Below are 23,654 nucleotides of genomic sequence, written 5' to 3' on the forward strand. Positions count from 1 at the left end.
CATTCCTCTCTCATCCGGTCCCACCTCACAGTAGAAGCCTCAAACAAAGTTCTAAAGACTGTTGACATCTAGTGGAAGCCTTAGGAAGTGCAACATAGCCCCTATTGTAGATACAGTGGGATATTGGTTGAGTTAAAAAACTACAAGCCTCAGATTTCCCACTTTCTGGTTGGATTTTTCTCAGGTTTTTGCCTGCCATATGAGTTCTGTTATACTCACAGACATCATTCAAACAGTTTTAAAAACTTCAGAGTGTTTTCTATCCAATACTACTAATAATATGCATATATTCGCATCTGGGACAGAGTAGCAGGCAGTTTACTCTGGCACCTTATTCATCCAAGCTACTCAATACTGCCCCCCCGTCACCAAGAAGTTAAGGGCTTGTAAGTAAGTTACATTTCACTGTAAGCTCTACACCTGTTGTATTCGATTTGATTTGGTTTGAATCCAGGCTGCATCACATCCGGCTGTGATTGGGAGTCCAATAGGGCGGCGCACAATTGGCCCAGTGTCGTCCAGGTTTGGCAGGGTTAGGCCATCATTGTAAATAAGAATTAGTTACTAACTGACTTGCCTAGTTAAATAAAGGTTAAATAAATAAATAAAATAAACTGACCAGCAGTGTAGTGGTTTCTCTTCCTTAGACAACCTTGTCCAAATGAAAACCTTTGCCTGCGTTTACAAGTTATTTCTATAAAAACAAAATATTGATCTCCAAGGGGAGCCTATTCCATAGACAAATGCATGTATAGAAAAAGGTGCTCCTCGCAGTACTGTTTACTCTTGCTATTTTACAAGACATAACACTAGCTCTGGTATTGTAACTGTGCTGGTTGACTAGAGATTGGACATTGGGAGGTAATATGCTGGGAAGCGGTGTATGGTGTGCTCGCCTTCTAAGTCTGACCAGTAGGCTGCTCCGTCTGCCTTCCCTGCGGAGACCGCCTTGTTTAGGATTGGCCTCTGAGATAAGATCCCACGTCCAGGGTGGAGGTCCGAACAAAGGATCCACTTTGGGAAAGTCGTATTCCTGGTCATAATGTTGGTAAATTGACGTTGCTTTTATATTCAATAGTTCTTCCCGGCTGTATGTAATAACACTTGAGATTGTCTGGGCTAACAATGTAAGAAATAACATATAAAAAAAACTAATTACTGCAGTTTCCTAAGGACCTGAAGCGAGGCAACCATCTCTGTCGGCGCCATCTGACAGAGATGGTTGTATTGAATTACTGAATTACTGTTTTGGCAGATTTCACAGGCCTACAGACGACAAACAATCTGTTTCCCTTTCATTTGGGACTTATTTTGTTGTACTGATCAACATTAGCATAGAAATAACTTATTTGATAAAAGTCTCTTTAACCAGCTATGTAATTCACGAGGCAAGTGGGGTGCGGCCTGTCCCAGCCCTATTCACACACACTGACAGTTCACTGAGAAAATAGATAACCTTTGGCTGATGGAACGACGTAATGGAGAGACCGATTAAGTGAATGAATAAAGTTTTCGGTGGTAATCAGCTTTGAAATCAGCACATTTTGCGTTATGGTTTGCATATTATCACAAAGTACTAGGGTAGTGATTTGATGTTCACATAAGCTGTAAGCTAGCAAGAAAAGTTTACAAAGCTGGAAACTACCGGCGGTATCTTGTTGCATTGTTCTCATCTGTATGGACATTGTTTAAATTTTTATACAAGCCGTGACACATTATTCAACGGTGTTAACTTCTGTGCAGCATGAGTGGGGAGCTAACATGATGTATCCCAGACTCTCAGTACAGGCTAGCAGTGAGTAGGTGGAGCTAACATGATGCAGCCCAGACTCTCAGTACAGGCTAGCAGTGAGTAGGTGGAGCTAACATGATGCAGCCCAGACTCTCAGTACAGGCTAGCAGTGAGTAGGTGGAGCTAACATGATGCAGCCCAGACTCTCAGTACAGGCTAGCAGTGAGTAGGTGGAGCTAACATGATGCAGCCCAGACTCTCAGTACAGGCTAGCAGTGAGTAGGTGGAGCTAACATGATGCAGCCCAGACTCTCAGTACAGGCTAGCAGTGAGTAGGTGGAGCTAACATGATGCAGCCCAGACTCTCAGTACAGGCTAGCAGTGAGTAGGTGGAGCTAACATGATGCGGCCCAGACTCCCAGTGGAGGCTGGCAGTGAGTCGGTGGAGCTAACATGATGCAGCCCAGATTCCCAGTGCAGGCTAGCAGTGGGAAGGTGGAGCAGGCACGTGGCACGCCTTGCACTATAAGGGGACATCGGCTGCGCTGATAGAGTTGATACGTGGGACACATTTTGACAGAAGTATAGAAAGTAATAACAATTGGAATACCGAACCGTTTTTCCTGTTCTAGAATCGAAAAAATAACCTAAGTTTCAGTATACAGTACAACACTAGCAGATTGCATGAAAGCGAACTCTAAAACTCCACTGTCAAGAGGGGGGCAGCTAAAAGGTTTTGCTCACAAATGTCGGTTAGGGCTAGGGGGGTGTGTGTGTGTGTGTGTATATATATATATATATATATATATATATATATATATATATATATATATATATATATATATATATATATATATATATATATATACAGTGGGGGAAAAAAGTATTTAGTCAGCCACCAATTGTGCAAGTTCTCCCACTTAAAAAGATGAGAGAGGCCTGTAACTCTCATCATAGGTACACTTTAACTATGACCGACAAAATGAGAAAAAAAATCCAGAAAATCACATTGTAGGATTTTTAATGAAATTATTTGCAAATTATGGTGGAAAATAAGTATTTGGTCAATAACAAAAGTTTATCTCAATACTTTGTTATATACCCTTTGTTGGCAATGACAGAGGTCAAACATTTTCTGTAAGTCTTCACAAGATTTTCACACACTGTTGCTGGTATTTGGCCCATTCCTCCATGCAGATCTCCTCTAGAGCAGTGATGTTTTGGGGCTGTTGCTGGGCAACACGGACTTTCAACTCCCTCCAAAGATTTTCTATGGAGTGGCTAGGCCACTCCAAGACCTTGAAATGTTTCCACCCCCATGCTTCACAGTAGGTATGGTGTTCTTTGGATGCAACTCAGCATTCTTTGTCCTCCAAACACGACGAGTTGAGTTTTTACCAAAAAGTTATATTTTGGTTTCATCTGACCATATGACATTCTCCCAATCTTCTTCTGGATCATCCAAATGCTCTCTAGCAAACTTCAGACGGGCCTGGACATGTACTGGCTTAAGCAGGGGGACACATCTGGCACTGCAGGATTTGAGTCCCTGGCAGCATAGTGTGTTACTGATGGTAGGCTTTGTTACTTTGGTCCCAGCTCTCTATAGGTTATTCACTAGGTCCCCCTGTGTGGTTCTGGGATTTTTGCTCACCGTTCTTGTGATCATTTTGACCCCACGGGGTGAGATCTTGCGTGGAGCCCCAGATCGAGCGAGATTATCAGTGGTCTTGTATGTCTTCCATTTCCTAATAATTGCTCCCACAGTTGATTTCTTCAAACCAAGCTACTTACCTATTGCAGATTCAGTCTTCCCAGCCTGGTGCAGGTCTACAATTTAGTTTCTGGTGTCCTTTGACAGCTCTTTGGTCTTGGCCATAGTGGAGTTTGGAGTGTGACTGTTTGAGGTTGTGGACAGGTGTCTTTTATACTGATAAGTTCAAACAGGTGCCAGTAATACAGGTAACGAGTGGAGGACAGAGGAGCCTCTTAAAGAAGTTGTTACAGGTCTGTGAGAGCCAGAAATCTTGCTTGTTTGTAGGTGACCAAATACTTATTTTTCACCATAATTTGCAAATAAATTCATTAAAAATCCTACAATGTGATTTTCTGGATTTTTTTTTCTCATTTTGTCTGTCATAGTTGAAGTGTACCTATGATGAAAATTACAGGCCTCTCTCATCTTTTTAAGTGGGAGAACTTGCAAAATTGGTGGCTGACTAAATACTTTTTTTCCCCACTGTGTGTGTGTGTGTGTATATATATATATATATATATATATATATATATATATATATATATATATATATATATATATATATATATATATATATATATATATATATATATATATATATATATATATATATATATATATATATACACACACTGCTCCAAAAAATAACACATCCTAGATCTGAATGAATGAAATATTCTTATTAAATACTTTTGTCTTTACATAGTTGAATGTGCTGATGACAAAATCACAAAAATTATCAATGGAAATCAAATTTATCAACCCTTGGAGGTCTGGATTTGGAGTCACACTCAAAATTAAAGTGGAAAACCACACTACAGGCTGATCCAACTTTGATGTAATGTCCTTAAAACAAGTCAAAATGAGGCTCAGTAGTGTGTGTGGCCTCCACGTGCCTGTATGACCTCCCTACAACGCCTGGGCATGCTCCTGATGAGGTGGCGGATGGTCTCCTGAGGGATCTCCTCCCAGACCTGGACTAAAGCATCCTGTCTGTGGTGCAATGTGGCGTTGGTGGATGGAGCGAGACATGATGTCCCAGATGTGCTCAATTGGATTCAGGTCTGGGGAACGGGCGGGCCAGTCCATAGCATCAATTGCTTCCTCTTGCAGGAACTGCTGACACACTCCAGCCACATGAGGTCTAGCATTGTCTTGCATTAGGAGGAACCCAGGGCCAACCACACCAGCATATGGTCTCACAAGGGGTCTGAGGATTGTCTCATCTCGGTACCTAATGGCAGTCAGGCTACCTCTGGCGAGCACATGGAGGGCTGTGCGGTCCCCCAAAGAAATGCCACCCCACACCATGACTGACCCACCGCCAAACCTGTCATGCTGAAGGATGTTGCAGGCAGCAGAACGTTCTCCACGGCGTCTCCAGACTCTGCCACATGTGCTCAGTGTGAACCTGCTTTCATCTGTGAAGAGCACAGGGCGCCAGTGGCGAATTTGTCAATCTTGGTGTTCTCTGACAAATGCCAAACGTCATGCACGGTGTTGGAATGTAAGCACAACCCCTACCTGTGGACGTCGGGCCCTCATACCACCCTCATGGAGTCTGTTTCTGACCGTTTGAGCAGACACATGCACATTTGTGGCCTGCAGGAGGCCATTTTGCTGGGCTCTGGCAGTGCTCCTCCTGCTCCTCCTTGCACAAAGGCGGAGGTAGCGGTCCTGCTGCTGGGTTGTTGGCCTCCTACGGCCTCCTCCACATCTCCTGATGTACTGGCCTGTCTCCTGACAGACACAGCAAACCTTCTTGCCACAGCTCGCATTGATGTTCCATCCTGGATGAGCTGCACTACCTGAGCCACTTGTGTGGGTTGTAGACTCCGTCTCATGCTACTACTAGAGTGAAAGCACCGCCAGCATTCAAAAGTGACCAAAACATCAGCCAGGAAGCATAGGAACTGAGAAGTGGTCTGTGGTCACCACCTGCAGAACCACTCCTTTATTGGGGGTGTCTTGATAATTGCCTATAATTTCCACCTGTTGCCTATTCCATTTGCACAACAGCATGTGAAATTTATTGTCAATCAGTTTGATTACACAGAAGTGTGATTGACTTGGAGTTACATTGTGTTGTTTAAGTGTTCCCTTTATTTTTTTGAGCAGTGTATATATATATATATATATTTATGAAATTGGGATCTTTCCCCCTCTCCCCTCCCAGAGGACCTGAGCCCTAGGACTATGACTCCGGCACAGCCAGGATAGGCCTCCACTTAGAGCCTGGTTCCCCTCTAGGTATCTTCCTATGTTCCAGCCTTTTTAGGGAGTTTTTCCTAAACACCGTGCTTCTACATCTGCATTGTTTGCTCCAAAGGGTTTTAGGCTGGGTTCTGTATAAGCCCTTTGTGACATCTGCTGATGTAAAAAGGGCTTTATAAAATCAATTTGATTGATTAATGTTTCACGTAGATGCAGAAAGTAAACCGCATAGTGGGTCAATTTCCGCAACAACCAAGAGCTTTGAAGCATGATGCTCAACTTCTCTGCTGTTTTGATATCTCTGGCTACCACACTGTGAACAGTGTGAAGCAAACACATGCGCATGCGCAGATACTGTGTGTGACTGTGTTAGAGTTAAGTGTTGAACCTCGCTCATCCCAATATCCTAGCCTCTTCATTAATGATAGGCCCTGCTTCACTGTAGTTGCGAGACATTGCAAGCCAAGAAATTGTGAGATACAGCATTTCATTGCGAGATACAGCTATTGATTACCAATAGATTGGCCTAGTGCGCGGTTCTGACTGCCAACCTGCCTATACTGTGCTCCTCCCCTCTCTAGCTATGAAAGATGCAAGTTTTTGTGTTCTAGGAAGTACAGCAACTAATTAGTCTCCTCCAGTGCTTGACCTGGACTGAAATACGAGCACGTACTTATTTTGTGGGCCGGTATTGTTTACATTTAGGAGCTCCACAATACTTTTGGGCAAATATTCTAGATTAAATAAATAAGAGGAACGGGAGCTCAAGCAGTAGAAAATGTGAGGTGCCGGTACCCAGCCCCCGGTGAGCTACTGCTCAAGTCAAGCACTGGTCTCCTCCGTTCCAAAAATATTGAATCTTAGGAGTCGATTCCTTGCAGAGTTTAATCTTGACACTAAGAAATTGGAGTTGACACCTGGAGTCGAGGAATCGACTCTCCACTACTCTGCCAACCCTGATGTCCTTGCCGTGTCTGAATCCTGGCTTAGGAAGGCCACCAAAAATTCTGAGATTTCCATACCCAACTATAACACTTTCCGTCAAGATAGAACTGCCAAAGGGGGAGGAGTTGCAATCTACTGCAGAGATAGCCTGCAAAGTTCTGTCATACTTTCCAGGTCTATGCCCAAACAGTTCGAACTTCACATATTAAAAATTAATCTCTCCAGAAATAAGCCTCTCACTGTTGCCGCCTGCTACCGACCCCCCTCAACTCCCAGCTGTGCCTTGGACACCATCTGTGAATTGATCGCCCCCCATCTAGCTTCAGAGTTCGTTCTGTTAGGTGACCTAAACTGGGATATGCTTAACACCCCGGCAGTCCTACAATCTAAGCAAGATGCCCTCAATCTCACACAAATCATCAAGGAACCCACCAGGTACAACCCTAAATCCGTAAACATGGGCACCCTAATTGACATTATCCTGACCAACTTGCCCTCCAAATACACCTCTGCTGTCTTCAATCAGGATCTCAGCGATCACTGCCTCATTGCCTGTATCCGCTACGGGTCCGCGGTCAAACGACCACCCCTCATCACTGTCAAACGCTCCCTAAAACACTTCTGCGAGCAGGCCTTTCTAATCGACCTGGCCCGGGTATCCTGGAAGGATATTGACCTCATCCCGTCAGTTGAGGATGCCTGGTCATTCTTTAAAAGTAACTTCCTCACCATCTTAGACAAGCATGCTCCATTCAAAAAATGCAGAACTAAGAACAGATATAGCCCTTGGTTCACTCCAGACCTGACTGCCCTCGACCAGCACAAAAACATCCTGTGGCGGACTGCAATAGCATCGAATAGTCCCCGCGATATGCAACTGTTCAGGGAAGTCAGGAAAGCAAAGGCCAGCTTTTTCAAGCAGAAATTTGCATCCTGTAGCTCTAACTGCAAAAAGTTCTGGGACACTGTAAAGTCCATGGAGAACAAGAGCACCTCCTCCCAGCTGCCCACTGCACTGAGGCTAGGTAACACGGTCACCACCGATAAATCCATGATAATTGAAAACTTCAACAAGCATTTCTCAACGGCTGGCCATGCCTTCCTCCTGGCTACTCCAACCTCGGCCAATCTATCCCCCCCCTGCGCAGCTACTCGCCTATGCCTCCCCAGCTTCTCCTTTACCCAAATCCAGATAGCAGATGTTCTGAAAGAGCAGCAAAACCTGGACCCATACAAATCAGCTGGGCTTGACAATCTGGACCCTCTATTTCTGAAACGGACTGCCGCCATTGTCGCAACCCCTATTACCTGCCTGTTCAACCTCACCTTCGTATCATCTGAGATCCCCAAGGATTGGAAAGCTGCCGCAGTCAGCCCCCTCTTCAAAGGGAGAGACACCCTGGACGCAAACTGTTACAAACCTGTTACAGCCGTCTTCATCACCCTGGCAAGAATTTTGACTCTGTCAATCACCATATTCTTATCGGCAGACTCAGTAGCCTCGGTTTTTCTAATGACTGCCTTGCCTGGTTCACCAACTACTTTGCAGACAGAGTTCAGTGTGTCAAATCGGAGGGCATATTGTCCGGTCCTCTGGCAGTCTCTATGGGGGTACCACAGGGTTCAATTCTCGGGCCGACTCTTTTCTCTGTATATATCAATGATGTTGCTCCTGCTGCGGCCGATTCCCTGATCCACCTCTACGCCGACGACACCATTCTGTATACTTCTTGCCCTTCCTTGGACACTGAACTATCTAACCTCCAGACGAGATGCAATGCCATACAACACTCCTTCCGTGGCCTCCAACTGCTCTTAAACGCTAGTAAAACCAAATGCATGCTTTTCAACCGTTCGCTGCCTGCACCTGCACGCACGCCCGACTAGCATCACCACCCTGGATGGGTCCGACCTAGAATATGTGGACATCTATAAGTACCTAGGTGTCTGGCTAGACTGCAAACTCTCCTTCCAGACTCATATCAAACATCTCCAATCCAAAATCAAATCTAGAGTCGGCTTTCTATTTCGCAACAAAGCCTCCACTCACGCCTCAAAACTTACCCTAGTAAAACTGACTATCCTACCGATCCTCGACTTCGGCGATGTCTTCTACAAAATAGCTTCCAATACTCTACTCAGCAAACTGGATGCAGTTTATCACAGTGCCATCCGTTTTGTTACTAAAGCACCCTATACCACCCACCACTGCGACCTGTATGCTCTAGTCGGCTGGCCCTCGCTACATGTTCGTCGCCAGACCCACTGGCTCCAGGTCATCTACAAGTCTATGCTAGGTAAAGCTCCGCCTTATCTCAGTTCACTGGTCACGATGGCAACACCCACCCGTAGCACGCGCTCCAGCAGGTGTATCTCACTGATCATCCCTAAAGCCAAAATCTCATTTGGCCGCCTTTCCTTCCAGTTCTCTACTGCCTGCGACTGGAACAAATTGCAAAAATCTCTGAAGTTGGAGACTTTTATCTCCCTCACCAACTTTAAACATCTGCTATCTGAGCTGCTAACCGATCGCTGCAGCTGTACATAGTCCATCGGTATATAGCCCACCCAATTTACCTACCTCATCCCTATAGTTTTTATTTTATTTACTTTTCTGCTCTTTTGCACACCAGTATCTCTACCTGCACATGTTCATCTGATCACTTATCACTCCAGTGTTAATCTGCTAAATTGTAATTATTCACTCCTATGGCCTATTTATTGCCTACCTCCTCATGCCTTTTGCACACAATGTATATAGATTATTTTTTTCTACTATGTTACTGACTTGTTTATTGTTTATTGTATACTCCATGTGTAACTCTGTGTTGTAACTCTGTGTTGTTGTCTGTTATGCTGCTACACTGCTATGCTTTATCTTGGCCAGGTCGCAGTTGCAAATGAGAACTTGTTCTCAACTAGCCTACCTGGTTAAATAAAGGTGAAATAAAAATACAAATAAAATGTCATCATTGTTAACAGTCTGAAAAATAGCAGAGAAAGGCAAGCGACAGCAGTGAAGTCCTGTATGGCAATACTCTAATTCTAATACTCAATTCTCCACCATAATTTGCAAATAAATTCATTAAAAATCATACAATGTGATTTTCTGGATATTTTTTTCTCATTTTGTCTGTCATAGTTGAAGTGTACCTATGATGAGAATTACAGGCCTCATCTTTTTAAGTGGGAGAACTTGCACAATTGGTGGCTGACTAAATACTTTTTTGCCCCACTGTATGTTTAAAAGTTAAGCATTTTTTTCTATCACATCCCTACTCTGGGTCCCCAAAAGGCTAGGGCCGGCTCTGACTGCATATATGAGTAAGGATGTAGCTATGCAGACCCCTCAGCCAATGCGGCCCTTCATGATGAGTTCAGACTTTTTGTGAACTCATCATGAGGATTGCCCATTCCTGCTTTAATGTATGCATTCAAAACAGTTGTGTTTTTTGCACTCTATGCAGTGTTTTCCTCTTGTAACAAAGTAATCACTCACAGTGTCCAGCACGCTGTCTCCTTCCAGCTGACCATCTTCATTGATGTTCCCGAAGAGGAAGCCAGTGAGAGAGAAGGGGCGGTCTTGGTCTTCATCACTGTCTGAGTCCGACATCCTGAGAGAAACATTTACTGATCAATTAGTCATATCAATGTGTGATTCGTAGATTCTCTCTTACATTGTTTATTTAGTCCTTACTTGTCAGGAGAAATGGAAAGCAGTTAAAGGGGGTGTCAATGACATTCATGCATGCATGATCACAGCAAATGGGATGGAATGACAGACAAGAGTTGCATGCAAAAACAAAAAAATGGTCTGTTGAAGGTTTAATCTTACCTTGCGCTACTTTTACTCAGTTAGGAAGGCCAGTTGGCCTCGGGTTGAGGCCAGCTTGAAAATATCTTCGAACCCTAACCGAAGTTTAGCTTAGCAAGCTAACGTTAGCCATAACACCCTATGCGATCTCCTTTCACTACGCCATTATCCACACGGAGTAAAATGGTGAGTACGCTTGCACGTAGTCTAAAGTAATTAACAAGACCGTTATTTGGAAAGAAAATGTAGTGGTTTCATTTATTTTCAAGTGTAGTCCATGCAGACAACACCAACCAACACTGGTGAGATTGTTTAGTGCGCGTGCGCACAATTCATTTCCGCCCCATGAAATATTGCCCCCCCGGCCGTTGTTTTCCTTTGGCGCGTGATGTGTCGCCATCTACAGGATAGCGTATTTGATTATTTTTGTACAGGGCCGTTCAATGCAAGCCACTGACTGTGAAGATAGTGTAGTAACACACTGACACACGTGATCAAAACAACATGATTTGTGTTGTTGTTACCTGATGTGACCTGACCTGACTCCTAGCCTTTAAGAAGTAACTAAGCTCACTGATCTGAGAAAGAGAGCAAACATCCTTGGCTTGAGGTGTCTCTGCCTTTATGACAGTGTCTTGCAACATTTATTATATTGTTCCCACTAAGAATCTGTGTGACAAACACCAGGGCAAGAGCCCAGTCAGCCATGCCCATCTCACAAAGCAAAGTGACAATGAGATGTTTGTGTACATTTTTGTCATTTAGCAGACACTCTTATCCAGAGTGACTTACAGGGGTAATTAGGGTTAAATGCCTTGCTCAAGGGCACATTGACATATTTCTCACCTAGGGAATTCAAACCAGCAACCTTTTGGTAACTGGCCCAACCTCTTAACCACTAGGCTACCAGCATTACAGTGGTGTAACAGCAAGGTAGGATGTAAGATTGTTCAATGAGAATGCACCGCATCTACTCTCTCTGTCTTTTGTTGTGGGCTTTGAGCAAACTGTAAAACAAATCACAGAATATATTGAAAATGTCACAGACTATCTTGAAAGTGCTATTTAAAAAAAAAAATCTGGTGACTTCCCCTTGCTGGCTCTGTCAATAGAGGTGCTGAATGCTCCTCCTGTTCATAGAAAATGAATATATGTATATATGTATATTCTCATATTTAATCATTTTATCTGCGGAGGTGAGGTTTTCATCATTCAGTAGTGCCTCAAATACAGTGCCTTCAGAAAGTATTCATACCCCTTGACTTATTCTACATTTTGTTGTGTTACAGCCAGAATTCATAATTGATTAAATAGATTGTTTTCTCACCCAGCTACACACAATACCCCATAATGAGAAACTGAAAACATTTTTGTAGGATTTTTTCCAAATGTATTGACAATTTAATACAGAAATATCTAATTTACTTAAGTATTCACACCCCTGAGTCAATACTTTGTAGAAACACCTTTGGCAGTGATTACAGCTGTGAGTCTTTCTTAGTAAATCTCTAATAGGTTTCCACACCTGGATTGTGCAACATTTGCCCATTTTCCTTTTCAAAATTATTCAAGCTCTGTCAAAATGGTTGTTGATCATTGCTAGATAGCCATTTTCAGGTCTTGCCATAGATTTTCAAGTAGATTTAAGTCAAAACTGTAACGAAGTTACATTCATTGTCTTCTTGGTAAACAACTCTAGATTTGGCCTTGTGTTTTAGGCTATTGTCCTGCTGAAAGGTGAATTCGTCTCCGTGTCTGGTGGAAATCAGACTGAACCAGGTTTTCCTCTAGGATTTGGCCTGTGCTTAGCTCCATTCCATGTATTTTATATCCTGAAAAATTATTACAAGCATACCCATAACATGATGTAGCCACCACTATGCTTGGAAATATGGAGAGTGGTACTCAGTAATGTGTTGGATTGGATTTGTCCCAAAAATAACACGTTGTATTCACGACAAAAAGTGAATTGCTTTGCCATATGTTTTGCAGTATTACTTTAGTGCCTTGTTGCAAACAGGATGCATGTTTTGGAATATTTTTATTACGTACAGGCTTTATTCTTTTCACTCTGTCATTTAGGTTAGTATTGTGGAGTAACTACAATGTTGTTTATCCATCCTCAGTTTTCTCCTATCACAGCCATTAAACTCTGTAACTGTTTTAAAGTCACCATTGGCCCAATGGTGAAATCCCTGACTGGTTTCCTCCTTCTCCGGCAACTGAGTTAGGAAGTACGCCTGTATCTTTGTAGTGACTGGGTGTATTGAAACACAATCAAAAGTGTAATTAATAACTTCACCATGCTCTAAAGGGATTTTCAATGTCTGTTTTAAAAATGTAAAAAAATCTACCAATAGGTGCCCTTCTTTGCGAGGCATTGGAAAACCTCCCTGGTCTTTGTGGTTGAATCTGTGTTTGATATTCACCGCTCGACTGAGGGATTGTACAGAAAATTGTATGTGTAGGGTACAGAGATGAGGTAGTCATTCAAAAATCATGTTAAACAATACTATTGCACACAGAGTGAGTCTGTGCAACTTATTATGTAACTTAAGTAAATCTTGACTCCTGAACTAATTTAGGCTTGCCATAACAAAGGTGTAGAATACTTATTGACACAAGACATTTCACCTTTTCACCTTTTTTTTGTACAAATTTCAAAAAACATAATTCCACTTTGACATTGTGGGGTATTGTGTGTAGGCCAGTGGCAATTTAAAAAAAAATCAGGCTGTAACAAAACAAACTGTGGAAAAAGTCAAGGGGTGTGAATACTTTCTGAAGGCATTATATACAGAACAAAGATGAAATACACACAAATGTAAACTTTTGCATTGATTTAGTAATGCAAGTGGGTTTGGTTGCAGTTCAAATTACAACTCACAAATCAACTTCCACAGTGCTTGAGTCAAAAACCACACACTCCTTTGAGGCACTTCAATGCCAAGTCATTCCTTTCAGGTAGAGATTTTTTTTAAAGAAGGTAAAACTTGAGTTTTTGGCACTACCTAATGCTAGAATGTGCCTTTTCATGAAGTAAATCTGTACACTGATAGACCAACAGCAACCGATTCAAACGATGGCTGTATGCAGAAGGGCAAGTCTAGGTAATGCCAAATCTATGGTTTGGGTTCACTGTACCATACAGGTCCGACCGAGCCTGTCAGTGATTTGTAAGTATAGGAGGTCAATTTTTTATTTATTTCTATGTTTTATTACCAGGTGACGTTTCCTTGATGCAACTGCTCTGACAACGCATTAATAGATTGTGCAACCAATTTCTTCATTCTTTTACATTGCCTTTTATTACTAAGCTTATATAATTAAAAGAAAATGGGTAAACATCTTATCAAAGTAATTATTTGTAAAGGTAATGCATGTGATTCTTTGTAAAGGTAACTACACAACGTAAGGTAATCATTTATCTGAAATATTTATTGTACAGTACACACAGACTTATTGTAAAAAAGGATTGAATCAAAAATATATAAAGTTGAGTCTTTACACATAAAGGTAAAGACCATGACACTTGTATCTGGAATTAAATGGAATATAAAATGAATACCAAAATGTCTCTCTTGGATCATAAATACCACAACCAAGCCTCTTTAGTCTGCAGTACAGAATGGAATTGAGCGCCAAAGTAATAAGGGAATATGTAGGCCTACTTAAAAATACTTAATTGAACCATTATAACCTGTTATACAGGTCTCTGCCAACATAAAGGAAACACCAACATAAAATGCCTAAATAGGGCGTTGGGACACAATGTACCACCAGAACAGCATGGCATAGATTATACAAGTGTCTGGAAATCTATTGGACACCATTCTTACATGAGAAATTCCATAATTTGGTGTTTCGTTGATGGTGGTGGAAAATGCAGTCTCAGGCACCGCTCCAGTATCTCCCATGTGTTCAATTGGGTTGCGATCTGGTGACTGACACACACACACACACACACACACACACACACACATATCCTTTAAACCCCCATGCTCATTTGAGACCCCTCTTTCAAAGTAACAGATCTCTTCTAGCCATGGTTGCCAAAATAACAGGCAACTGGGCATTTTTACACATGGCTTTAAGCATGATGGGATGTTTATTGCTTAATAAACTCAGGAATCACACCTGTGTGGCAGAACCTGCTTTCAATATACTTTTATTCCTAATTTACTCAAGTGTTTCCTTTATTTTGGCAATTAGATGTACATTTCATAGCAGGTTTCTGGTTAAAAAAAACTATTACATTCCACCAGAACCAATATGTTATCAGTCAGTGTTGGGGTAGAATTAATTCCATCTGTTTGAGAAGGCAAAGACTTCCACACAGAGGAAGCGCAACTTCAGTTCTCAAGTGCTAGACTCTGCAGGTTTCCACCACATGTATTGTCCAGTCAGCAAATTTCTATGAATTATACCTAAAATGCAATACTTCACACCACTAAATTGAATTTGGTCTGATGGGAAAAACCAGCTGACCCTGTGGCTCTTAATTACAGAAGCTGCACATCAACTCATTACAGATCCCATATGCCATAACAAAGGGACGAGGCAAACGACAGAAATATTCATACCAATAATACCACCAGACAATGAAAAAAATCCTGCTAGGGTAGTTTGGGTAAAAATGTAGGCCTATGCCTTCCACTCTCCAACAAGCATGTTCATGCAGCAAAAGTAACTGTTAGGATTGCCGCTCCTGTTGCAGTATTAGCCATACATACTTGCCATTACACTTAGATAAGTTAACAGTTAGCCAGGAATAAGCAGCATAACTGCTGATATGTGGTACCTTCAACACGCGTTCCTCAATGAGGCCAGTAACACTAAACAACTTTTATGACATCCTAATGTGTAGCATTATTCAGCACCGATTTCAATGAGTTACAATAGAACATAGAATGTAGTTTACTTGTGGTTTCTGTTTGCCTTCAGACAAAAAATAAAAGACTACCCATAAGCAGGTCAGCTGACAGCGAGTTAGACTTTGGGGGGGGGGGGGGGTGTTAATCACTAAACACTCAAATTATTGCTTCCTGACTTTTCCCACCAGCAATACAAAAATAACAATCTTTAGGGCATCTGTTTACTTAGCAGCTACCCAAATCTGTATTCACTCTGACACAATCAGGACTTTGTTTTGACAAAGCAGAATGGCAAGCTCATGGTTTTACAGAGTAAGAGAGTGTGTAACAGAGCAATAGGAGACAGACTGTTCTAATCAAAGTGTGCATGTGTTCAGGGTGACAGTGTCATACATACACCCGTGCTTGTCTCATACCAGCAAGGCTAGTTCGGCAGATATCATGTGACCCTGGCTTATGAACCACGTTAAAGGGAAACTATCTTATTGACAATCCACACTACAACTATTACTGTAATGGCACAGAGGAATGAACATAATGTTTAACAGTGGCTACTGATTGACACAACATTCCTGTAAATCACATCAGATGAAAACAAGGGCAAAGTTCACAGAAAAAGATCAACACATTACAAGACTGGCCTGATGAAGGAGAAAAGCAAAGGTGTCAAATCAATTGTAATCTTCTTAAACATACAGCCAGTGAGGACATGGCAGCAAGTTGCTGAGAAGGCACCATTGAAATCCCTCAGCATCGTCACTGTAGTTTTGAATTCAGAGATACAAAAAAATCCATAGGAAGGCTGTTGGCATCAATTAAAACCACATCTTAGTGGAGAGGACCTCTTGACAAACAACCAATTAATATTGAAGCCAGGCAATGTTAACAAGTGGCGAGGGTTAGAACGTGGAAGGCATATTGGGAGCCAAAATGGCAGCGCCAATCGTTAGTCTCTTCCCCCAGTCCCCCTACAGTCTAGGCACATAGTTATAACACAACACACTTCTTGCCATTTTTCTTGGTTACGGGGTAGAGCACAGCTCGCACTGCCTCTTCAAACACCTCCCTCACACCGTCCTGCATCAGAGCTGAGCACTCCAGGTATTTGACGGCACCGATCTGCTTGGCTAAGGCATTACCCTGCTGTTGGTTGGTGGGGGCCAGGCCGTGCTCCTTCAACTTCTTCACCGCCTCCACATCTCCACGCAGATCCTTCTTGGTGCCCACCAGCAGCACTGGAACTCCAGGACAGTGGTGGGATACCTCTGGGTGCCACTTGTGTCGTACGTTGGCATGAGAGGAGGGGCTGCCGATGGAGAAACAGATGATGAAGACATTGGTCTGGGGGTAGGAGAGGGTGCGCAGGCGGTCGTACTCCTCCTGGCCAGCCGTGTCCCACAGGTTGAGGCTGATGGCGCGGCCATCCACACTTATCTGGGCACTGTAGTTGTCGAACACGGTGGGGATGTACTCCTCCGGGAAGGCGTTTGTTGTGTAGGAGATTAGAAGGCAAGTCTTACCCACGGCACCATCGCCCACCACCACACACTTTATGGTCTGCATGCTTCCTTCATCCACACTGGCCACTAGGGTTCCTGAAACAAGGGGCAATATGAGAGAGAGCCACATGACCATAAAATGCTGATCATAAATGAGTAGTCATTGATTTTAGAGGAGAACACATGTTTTTGCAACACCTATTTTTTTTATGTGGTCCTCAATGGAAAGAGGCAGACAGGGCTTACCAATACAAAGTCAAAACGAGAACATTAGAAATAAGACAGTTAAATACATTACACAAACTGATAGAAAAACATTAGTTAGCTTCTTTTGCTTGTTAACAAACAAGCTAGCGAACAATTTCTCGTTAACTACAAAGGTTGCACTAAAGTTAGTTACATAGCTAACTAAGTACACAAACATACTAGTATTATTGAATGAAAATAGAACGGTTATGTACAGGCAGTACAGCCCAGGGATTTAGTTAGCTATCCGCCAGGAAAAACGTCGATAGAACCTTGAGCCAGCTAGCTAGTTAGCCACTTAGCACGCGCTTGTGTTTCCGTAGCTAGCTGTGAACTTTAGCTGGCGTTAGTGCACGCTAGCCACCGCTACACGCGAACGCCAATTTCCTTTGTAAAATTGGCCGAGAACACAAATAACTTTTGGGAAATAATCTTTAACCAGGTTCAATGAAGAATATAACTCACAGTGTATTTAAAAGGGATGTTGAAATGTCCCATTGGCTAACTGAGCTGAAAGTCAGGTTATCTTGATATATTGCCCCACCGCTTCTTTGACTCGCGCCCTCATCCTCCTCCTCCTCCTCCTCCTCCTTCTTCTTCTTCTTCTTCTTGTGGTTTCCCGGCAGACTCGACGCTTCGTATTGCTGCATCTCAGTTTGGAAAGTGCATTGCACATTTGTTCACAAAAAACAATAATGGGGGCACCCTCCTTTCGTTGTAGCAGGTATTCTTGCCCAAATAGTATTTTATTCTGGTTGTTGTAGTCGCTAGCTGCTACAATACAGTAGTGGAGAAGTGAGTTGGTCACACTTATTTAACAAAAGCCACACAATTTAAACACAACTGAAAGATCACTGTTTTTATTGTTTTGTGTATAGTTGGGACACAGAAATGTAAATACACTCTCAATGCATCTTCAATGATGCAGTCACCTCCAAGCACCCCACCACTCCATCTCTCATTTGAAATATGGAGAACTTCAATACTCATCAAAGTGGGTCTTATTCCTGACCAGATCCTTCTCTGTTTATCCCCTCTTCGCCCATTCCCTCTCTATCACTCCATATTCAAGTATCTTGTTGAACAACCCTAAGTACAACTTCCTGTATACCACCATATCCATACCTTATTTTTCCTTTCCTTTGCCTACTTTCGTTATTCCACATTATTGAGTTATTTTATTACCTACCTTATAATATTTATCACACTTTCAGTACAAAGTCATTTCTAAAAAGATGCCTGATTACCTAGCTAAAGCCAATGAGGTGTGATATCAAAAATAAAGGTACTATTCTTGATTCCCTATTGGCATCTCTCCATATCAGATCTGAGGGTTTTTATGTATGTCTAGGTGGGTGTGGGCAGACTCACTTCCACATGGATAGTGGAATTGGGAGCTTTGACCTGGGGCCAGGCAGCTTTATAACTGTGGTCTTTGAGACTGCAGACTGGCTGCTCCTGTCCTTATTCACAGCCGCAGCGGCCATGAGGGCACAGCGTATGACCTTGGCACTGGTGGTCACCGAGGCCTGAAGGGCACGGCGAGGCAGAGAGGTATGAAAGTCAGGGTGCAGGGGCAGCTGCTTTGACACACACAGAGCTGACTCCATCACTGGCTCCCCTTTGACTTCCTTCTCTTTCCCCTTTAGCTTAGTTTTCATCTGCACCTTCTCCTTCGCCATCTTCCTCTCCTTCTCCTTCTCCTTGACCTTCTCCCTCTCTTTCACTCTTTTCTTCTCCTTCTCACTTTCCCTCTCCTTTCTCACTCCCTCCCTCTCCCTCTCTCTTTCACTCTCCAGCTCTCTTTCCTTCTTTATCTTCTCTCTCTCCTTCTCATTTGGTTTGGCTTTTTCTAGTAGTCGACGAAGAGGATGCTTTTTTTTGGTCTGCTCATTCAGAGATTGCATTTTTCCCCTAACAATCCCTTCCGGTCTGACCTCAGAATGATCTCTGTAAGTGATTGGAGTTGGGGAACGCACTGAGTTCCTGAGAGGGAGACGTGAGGACCATGTGGAGGCTGCCTCTGACCTGCCTTGCATTTTGGGAATGGCCGAGGCTGTGGGAGTGGGGATGGCAGAGGCAGTAGAGGAAAGGGTGGAAGTGGGGCTTGTGGAGGGTGTGGAAGCCCTACTCCTGGGTATAGTTCTCTGCAGCCCAGAAGCTGGTGTGCGCACCTTTTTGTTCTGCACGTTGTCCCCCTGGACCTGGGGTGCTGCCGCTTTGTGGACCTGGGCTGCTGCCGCTTTGTGGACCTGGGCTGCTGCCGCTTTGTGGACCTGGGGTGATGCCGCTCTGACCTGCTTGTCCCTCAACCGTAAGAAGCAGTGGGATCCTTCCGTGGGCTCCTCCCAGGGCTGTGTTGGGCTCAGGTTCTTATAGGAGCATAGGCCAGTCACAAGAGTGTGACACACTACTGTGTCTCCCATGCATGAATACAGACGCTCCCATTCCCCAGGCTTCTGTGACTGTCCCTTGGTGGTGGGTTGGGCAGAGGCTGTGTCATGCTGTTTCTCTGGGTCAGACATTTCTTGTAGACTGCACTGCTGGTTCACCACTTTGGATGCTACATGCTTCAGCAGATCGGCACTCTCCAGAGGTGACTGTGGGCTGTCCACTGGAGGGGTGGTCTCCTTGGCAGGCTTGGCTGACATAATGTTTGTGGGGTTAGAGGGGGGAGCAGACACAGTCTGCTGATGCTTTGTCTTGGGTGGGGGTGGTGAGTGAGCAAGGGTTGGTGGTGGTGTGTCACATGATTCTGTAGTATCATCATCATTGATGTTCTCCAGTAAGTTGTGTAAGGTTGGGCTCATGGCACGTAGTCGGCTGTCTGGGCTTCGCACGTTGTGGCGGCTCTGCCAGGTGTGGTAGAGGCTCCTCTCCAGAGTGCTCTCCAGGTCTTCTTGCTGGGTGTCCCTGAGTCCCACCTCCAGGGCTGAACAGGTGGCTATGGAGCGACGTCTCACCGTCCCATCCCGGTCCCTCTCCAGCCTCTCTCTCTCTGCTCGCTTCTGTTCCTGAAGCTCCCTCTTTGCATTCTCCTGAAACAAAATCAGAAGAGTTATCAAATTAAAATGAACAGAATCATTTAGAGCAAATAAAAGTGCATCAATGGAGGTCTTGCCAACCAGTACACATTATTGTAGCAAACAAATATTAATTCATATCAATGGGAGAAATGAAAACATGGTTGAACACCAACAGATGCTGCTTAGGTGCTGACCTCTACAGCTTTCTGAAAGCGAATGTTGAAGGAGTAAAAGATGCTGCAGGCCTCCTCCAGCTTGAATGTGACATCATCCTCACAGAAGAAGTCCAACAGGTCCTGTTGGGCCTGCAGTAGAGCCTCCACCTCCACCTCTGCCTCCTCCAGCCTCCCCTCAGCGCTCTGACAACAGACCACAACAAAAGTCTTGCAAACCACCTTTCACAACTTATGATTGTTAGTCCAAATTACCATAAATGTACTTTCAAATGGTAAGGTCCTTTATGAAACATTTAAGGGGCAGTCTTGTGGTCTTATTTTGACATATTATTCATTATTTTATAGCAGGAGTGTCAAACTCATTCCATGCAGGGCCTAGTGTCTGCATGTTTTTTGGTTTATCCTTTTAATTACGACCTAGACAACCAGGTGAGGGGAGTTATTTACTAATTAGTGACCTTAATTCATCAATCAAGTACAAGGGAGGAGCAAAAACCCACAGACACGTATTTTACAGGAAGCACTTACCTGGAGGAAGTATTTGATTTGCTGTTGGAGAACAGGTTCCGTCTGAATTCTCCTCTCTAGTCCAGTTAGTCTGCTGCACAGCTGAGACAGATCCCCTTGCACCACATCCACAGACAGTCTGATGGGTGAGAGAGAACAGTAAGGTGAGATTAGTCTGATTTAAAGGGACCTAACATTGTTATTAACAATGGACTGAATGAATGAATGAATGGAAGAATGACTCAATCAATCAATCAACATCATTGAGTACTTGGGTAAACCCCCAAAACATGCAAAAACAAAATTGTATATAATGCTGCTTCTTTTCTTTTTCAAGCATGTGAGAACTACGTCAGCAACTTGTCATGAAGCACTCATAACATCCTAAGTGTGTCACTGACCGGGAGGCGAGACCCACATGGCTCAACTTGAGGGGAAAGGACAGCAGGGTTGGGTCTTTCCTAACGGCTTCCTGAGAGAGGACAGACATATTGTATTATTTTCTTTCTGTGAGACCCAAGTAGAACTAGTAGTAGGAGTGTTGGGAAAAGTATTTAACATCCATTTGTGAAATATTGATTAGATTTTTACCATGGCCACATAATGCAGCAGGTTCATGCCTGGTTTGTTGGCTTTGGTGTCAGCTAGCTTGAGCAGAGAGGCGATGCGGAACCCAGCAGCATTGCCTGCGTAACCTCCCTGTTGTTTAAGGTCAGAAGGTGTGACAAGATCAGATAACTTATTCATACTCATGCACTCAACACATTTGGAAAAAAATGTAGAATATTGGTTGTCAATAAATCAACCAATCAGCCTGTCTGGCTGCACTGGCTGTCTAGGTGCCAGGTGACTGCGACTCACGGCATTCATGTAATTTCCTGCCCTCAGGACCAGCCGTAGGATGGAGTGCAACTCTGGGCAGCTCAAAAGCTCTAAGAAATAGAGATAGATGGGATAGTAATTTATAGTATGTCACTAAGATAAATCAACATAAAAGTCGAAGAAATCTCACAAAAAAAGTTCAGGGATCTGGGAAAAACACATTTTAATCACTCTGCTGTTTTCTCACCTGTGGCTGCAGACACCAAGCAGCGTGCTGACACACACAGAGAAGATAAGGCTGGGTCAAACTCCTGCTGCAGGATCATGGCATCCAGACGCAAGCGATAACTGACCAAGAAAAATAACAGGAGAGTATCGGAAAACCCACATTTTAAACAGCTTAAATGAGAGAAAATGGCGACAAGTTGAGGGGATGCAAAAGACAAGAAGAGAAATTAGATAAGGAGGATTCGATAGCATTGTCTTTTGGTAGGAGAAAGGTGATGACTAAACACCAACAATAAGTTTAATCACCTGGGCACCTCCACTAGTAGGAGCATGAAGAGGTCAGGGTCTTCAAGATGGCTACGCTCTCCCCGGTATGCCCTCAGACGCCTCTCCTACAGAACAGGACACATGAGTTAGTACACTGTAGGACGGAAAAACAATGAAGATATAAAGACCACTAAATAGAGCCAGATGATATGGAGAGACAGACCGAACTCCACAGTACCTCCTCAGTCTCAGGCAGCATTTTGCACAGTTCACTGAGCATCTCACTCCCATAGTGCTGCCCATTACCCTCCCTGATGTCCTCCACTATCTCCCTGACTGCACTGTGAAGACATGAGTTATAATGAGTTGCCACGGATGACATTAAACATTTATCTGATAGTGACATTATTATGAAAACCTGATTAAAGTGGGCTTAAAATATCTCTCCCACCTCTTGAACTGCCGGAGGAAAATTCCCACATTCATACTGCGCTTCCCGACCAGAAGTGATACCTACAGGGTTAGACAGAAACAGAAAATACCAGTCAGAACAACAATCAGCATACAGCCACACCCCAATCATTCTCTAAGGAAACAACCCACAGTATGGTAATAGCACCAACCTGGAATACACTTTTCATTACAATTAAGACTAATAGACATTATGCCTAAAACTGTGCATTTACATATGGAAACCAGTCCACTGACCTTTTCAGGTGCATTGCGTAGAGGGGAGCCAATAGGTCTGAGACCATGCCGTAAACTGCCATCCTTCTTGGGGGGCCGAGACCTCTTCTGTTGTCCAAACAGCTCGTCCAACGAGCTCAGGTCGAAGTGGAACTCATCTGGACTGTTCCAGACACTCTGACGGCCCTCTACCTTCTCCTTCGGAATGAGGTCCCAGTTCAGGTTGCGTAACTTGGACCGTTGCAGGACATCCCGACTGTTCTGGAGGCCACCGGGCAGTGGAGGAGGTGGGGGTGGTGGGGAGATGGCAGGGGGAGGTGGGGGAGACATGGTTGGGTGTGGTGTGTGAGACATGTTTGGAGGAGGTGGAGAGGACATGGATGTGGGGGGAGAGAGTGATGTCAGCTCAGACAGGTGATCCATGTAGGTCACTTCTATTCTAGGGTCACAAGAGTTAGGCAGTGGAGCTTCATTGAAGGGCCAGAGATCTGTATGGAAGTTAGAACAAGAATGTAGTTAGTGGAGATGTTGTTGTTGCCAGCCTAACTGTCTATAAAATGGAGAGAGGAGTTACATAGAATAATAATGGTATACTATGCCATAATTACAACAATACAACTTTCAAACTAGCTACTCAATCATCTGTAAAATGTAGAGACAATAAACATATAAAAGCTTAAATATCTCCTTGAAATTACTACATTTGTCAGTGACACACTTTGCAGGATGAATATAATTGTAGGAAACATAACAGTCCCATTTTTCAACATTTTCCTCTTGCAAGCAACTCTCGCCACAAGAGCATTCTCAAATAACACGTTTATGAGCCCAAGCATATTAGCTAGCCCAAACGGCCGGCAG

General features: G+C 43.5%; 3 protein-coding genes across 11 annotated transcripts in view; all 3 read right to left on the reverse strand.

Moving 5' to 3' along the window:
- The window catches only part of LOC139418343 (transcription initiation factor TFIID subunit 1-like), a 60,676-nt gene extending 49,875 nt beyond the window's left edge, over positions 1-10,801 (reverse strand). For 4 of the 6 annotated variants that reach the window (XM_071167723.1, XM_071167724.1, XM_071167721.1 and 1 more), the window contains exons 1-2: positions 10,483-10,780; positions 10,147-10,261 (exon numbers count right to left, since the gene is read on the reverse strand). In XM_071167723.1, coding sequence (XP_071023824.1) covers positions 10,147-10,260 — 114 coding nt within the window. In that variant the 5' untranslated portion in view covers position 10,261; positions 10,483-10,780. Of the gene's footprint in view, positions 1-10,146; positions 10,262-10,482 lie in introns of all 6 variants that reach the window. The other 2 variants (XM_071167722.1, XM_071167719.1) reach the window with 2 other exon arrangements.
- Positions 10,802-13,104: 2,303 nt separating this feature from the next.
- LOC139418347 (rho-related GTP-binding protein RhoG-like) lies at positions 13,105-17,799 on the reverse strand. Of its 4 annotated transcripts, none has more exons than XM_071167733.1 (2): positions 17,546-17,771; positions 13,105-16,930 (listed from the first exon to the last, which is right to left on the reverse strand). In XM_071167733.1, exon 2 carries the CDS (start codon positions 16,896-16,898, stop codon positions 16,323-16,325), a length of 576 nt encoding a protein of 191 aa, XP_071023834.1. In that variant the 5' UTR covers positions 16,899-16,930; positions 17,546-17,771; the 3' UTR covers positions 13,105-16,322. The 4 variants fall into 4 exon arrangements, with proteins under 4 accessions (XP_071023834.1, XP_071023835.1, XP_071023833.1 ...); XM_071167734.1 differs by lacking the exon at positions 17,546-17,771 and adding an exon at positions 17,296-17,352 and having other exon boundaries at positions 13,874-16,930; XM_071167732.1 differs by having other exon boundaries at positions 13,881-16,930; positions 17,625-17,799.
- A 125-nt stretch (positions 17,800-17,924) lies between these two features.
- LOC139419524 (FH2 domain-containing protein 1-like) lies at positions 17,925-23,275 on the reverse strand. The gene is made up of 11 exons (XM_071169485.1): positions 22,815-23,275; positions 22,558-22,619; positions 22,345-22,447; positions 22,146-22,231; positions 21,859-21,959; positions 21,651-21,721; positions 21,381-21,488; positions 21,191-21,261; positions 20,811-20,928; positions 20,301-20,465; positions 17,925-20,118 (listed from the first exon to the last, which is right to left on the reverse strand). The coding sequence occupies exons 1-11, from the start codon at positions 23,214-23,216 to the stop codon at positions 18,448-18,450; spliced, it is 2,958 nt and encodes a 985-aa protein (XP_071025586.1). The 5' UTR covers positions 23,217-23,275; the 3' UTR covers positions 17,925-18,447.
- Positions 23,276-23,654: the final 379 nt, after the last annotated feature.

This window comes from Oncorhynchus clarkii, chromosome 10 (assembly GCF_045791955.1).
Source record: "Oncorhynchus clarkii lewisi isolate Uvic-CL-2024 chromosome 10, UVic_Ocla_1.0, whole genome shotgun sequence".
NCBI classification, from domain to species: domain Eukaryota; kingdom Metazoa; phylum Chordata; class Actinopteri; order Salmoniformes; family Salmonidae; genus Oncorhynchus; species Oncorhynchus clarkii.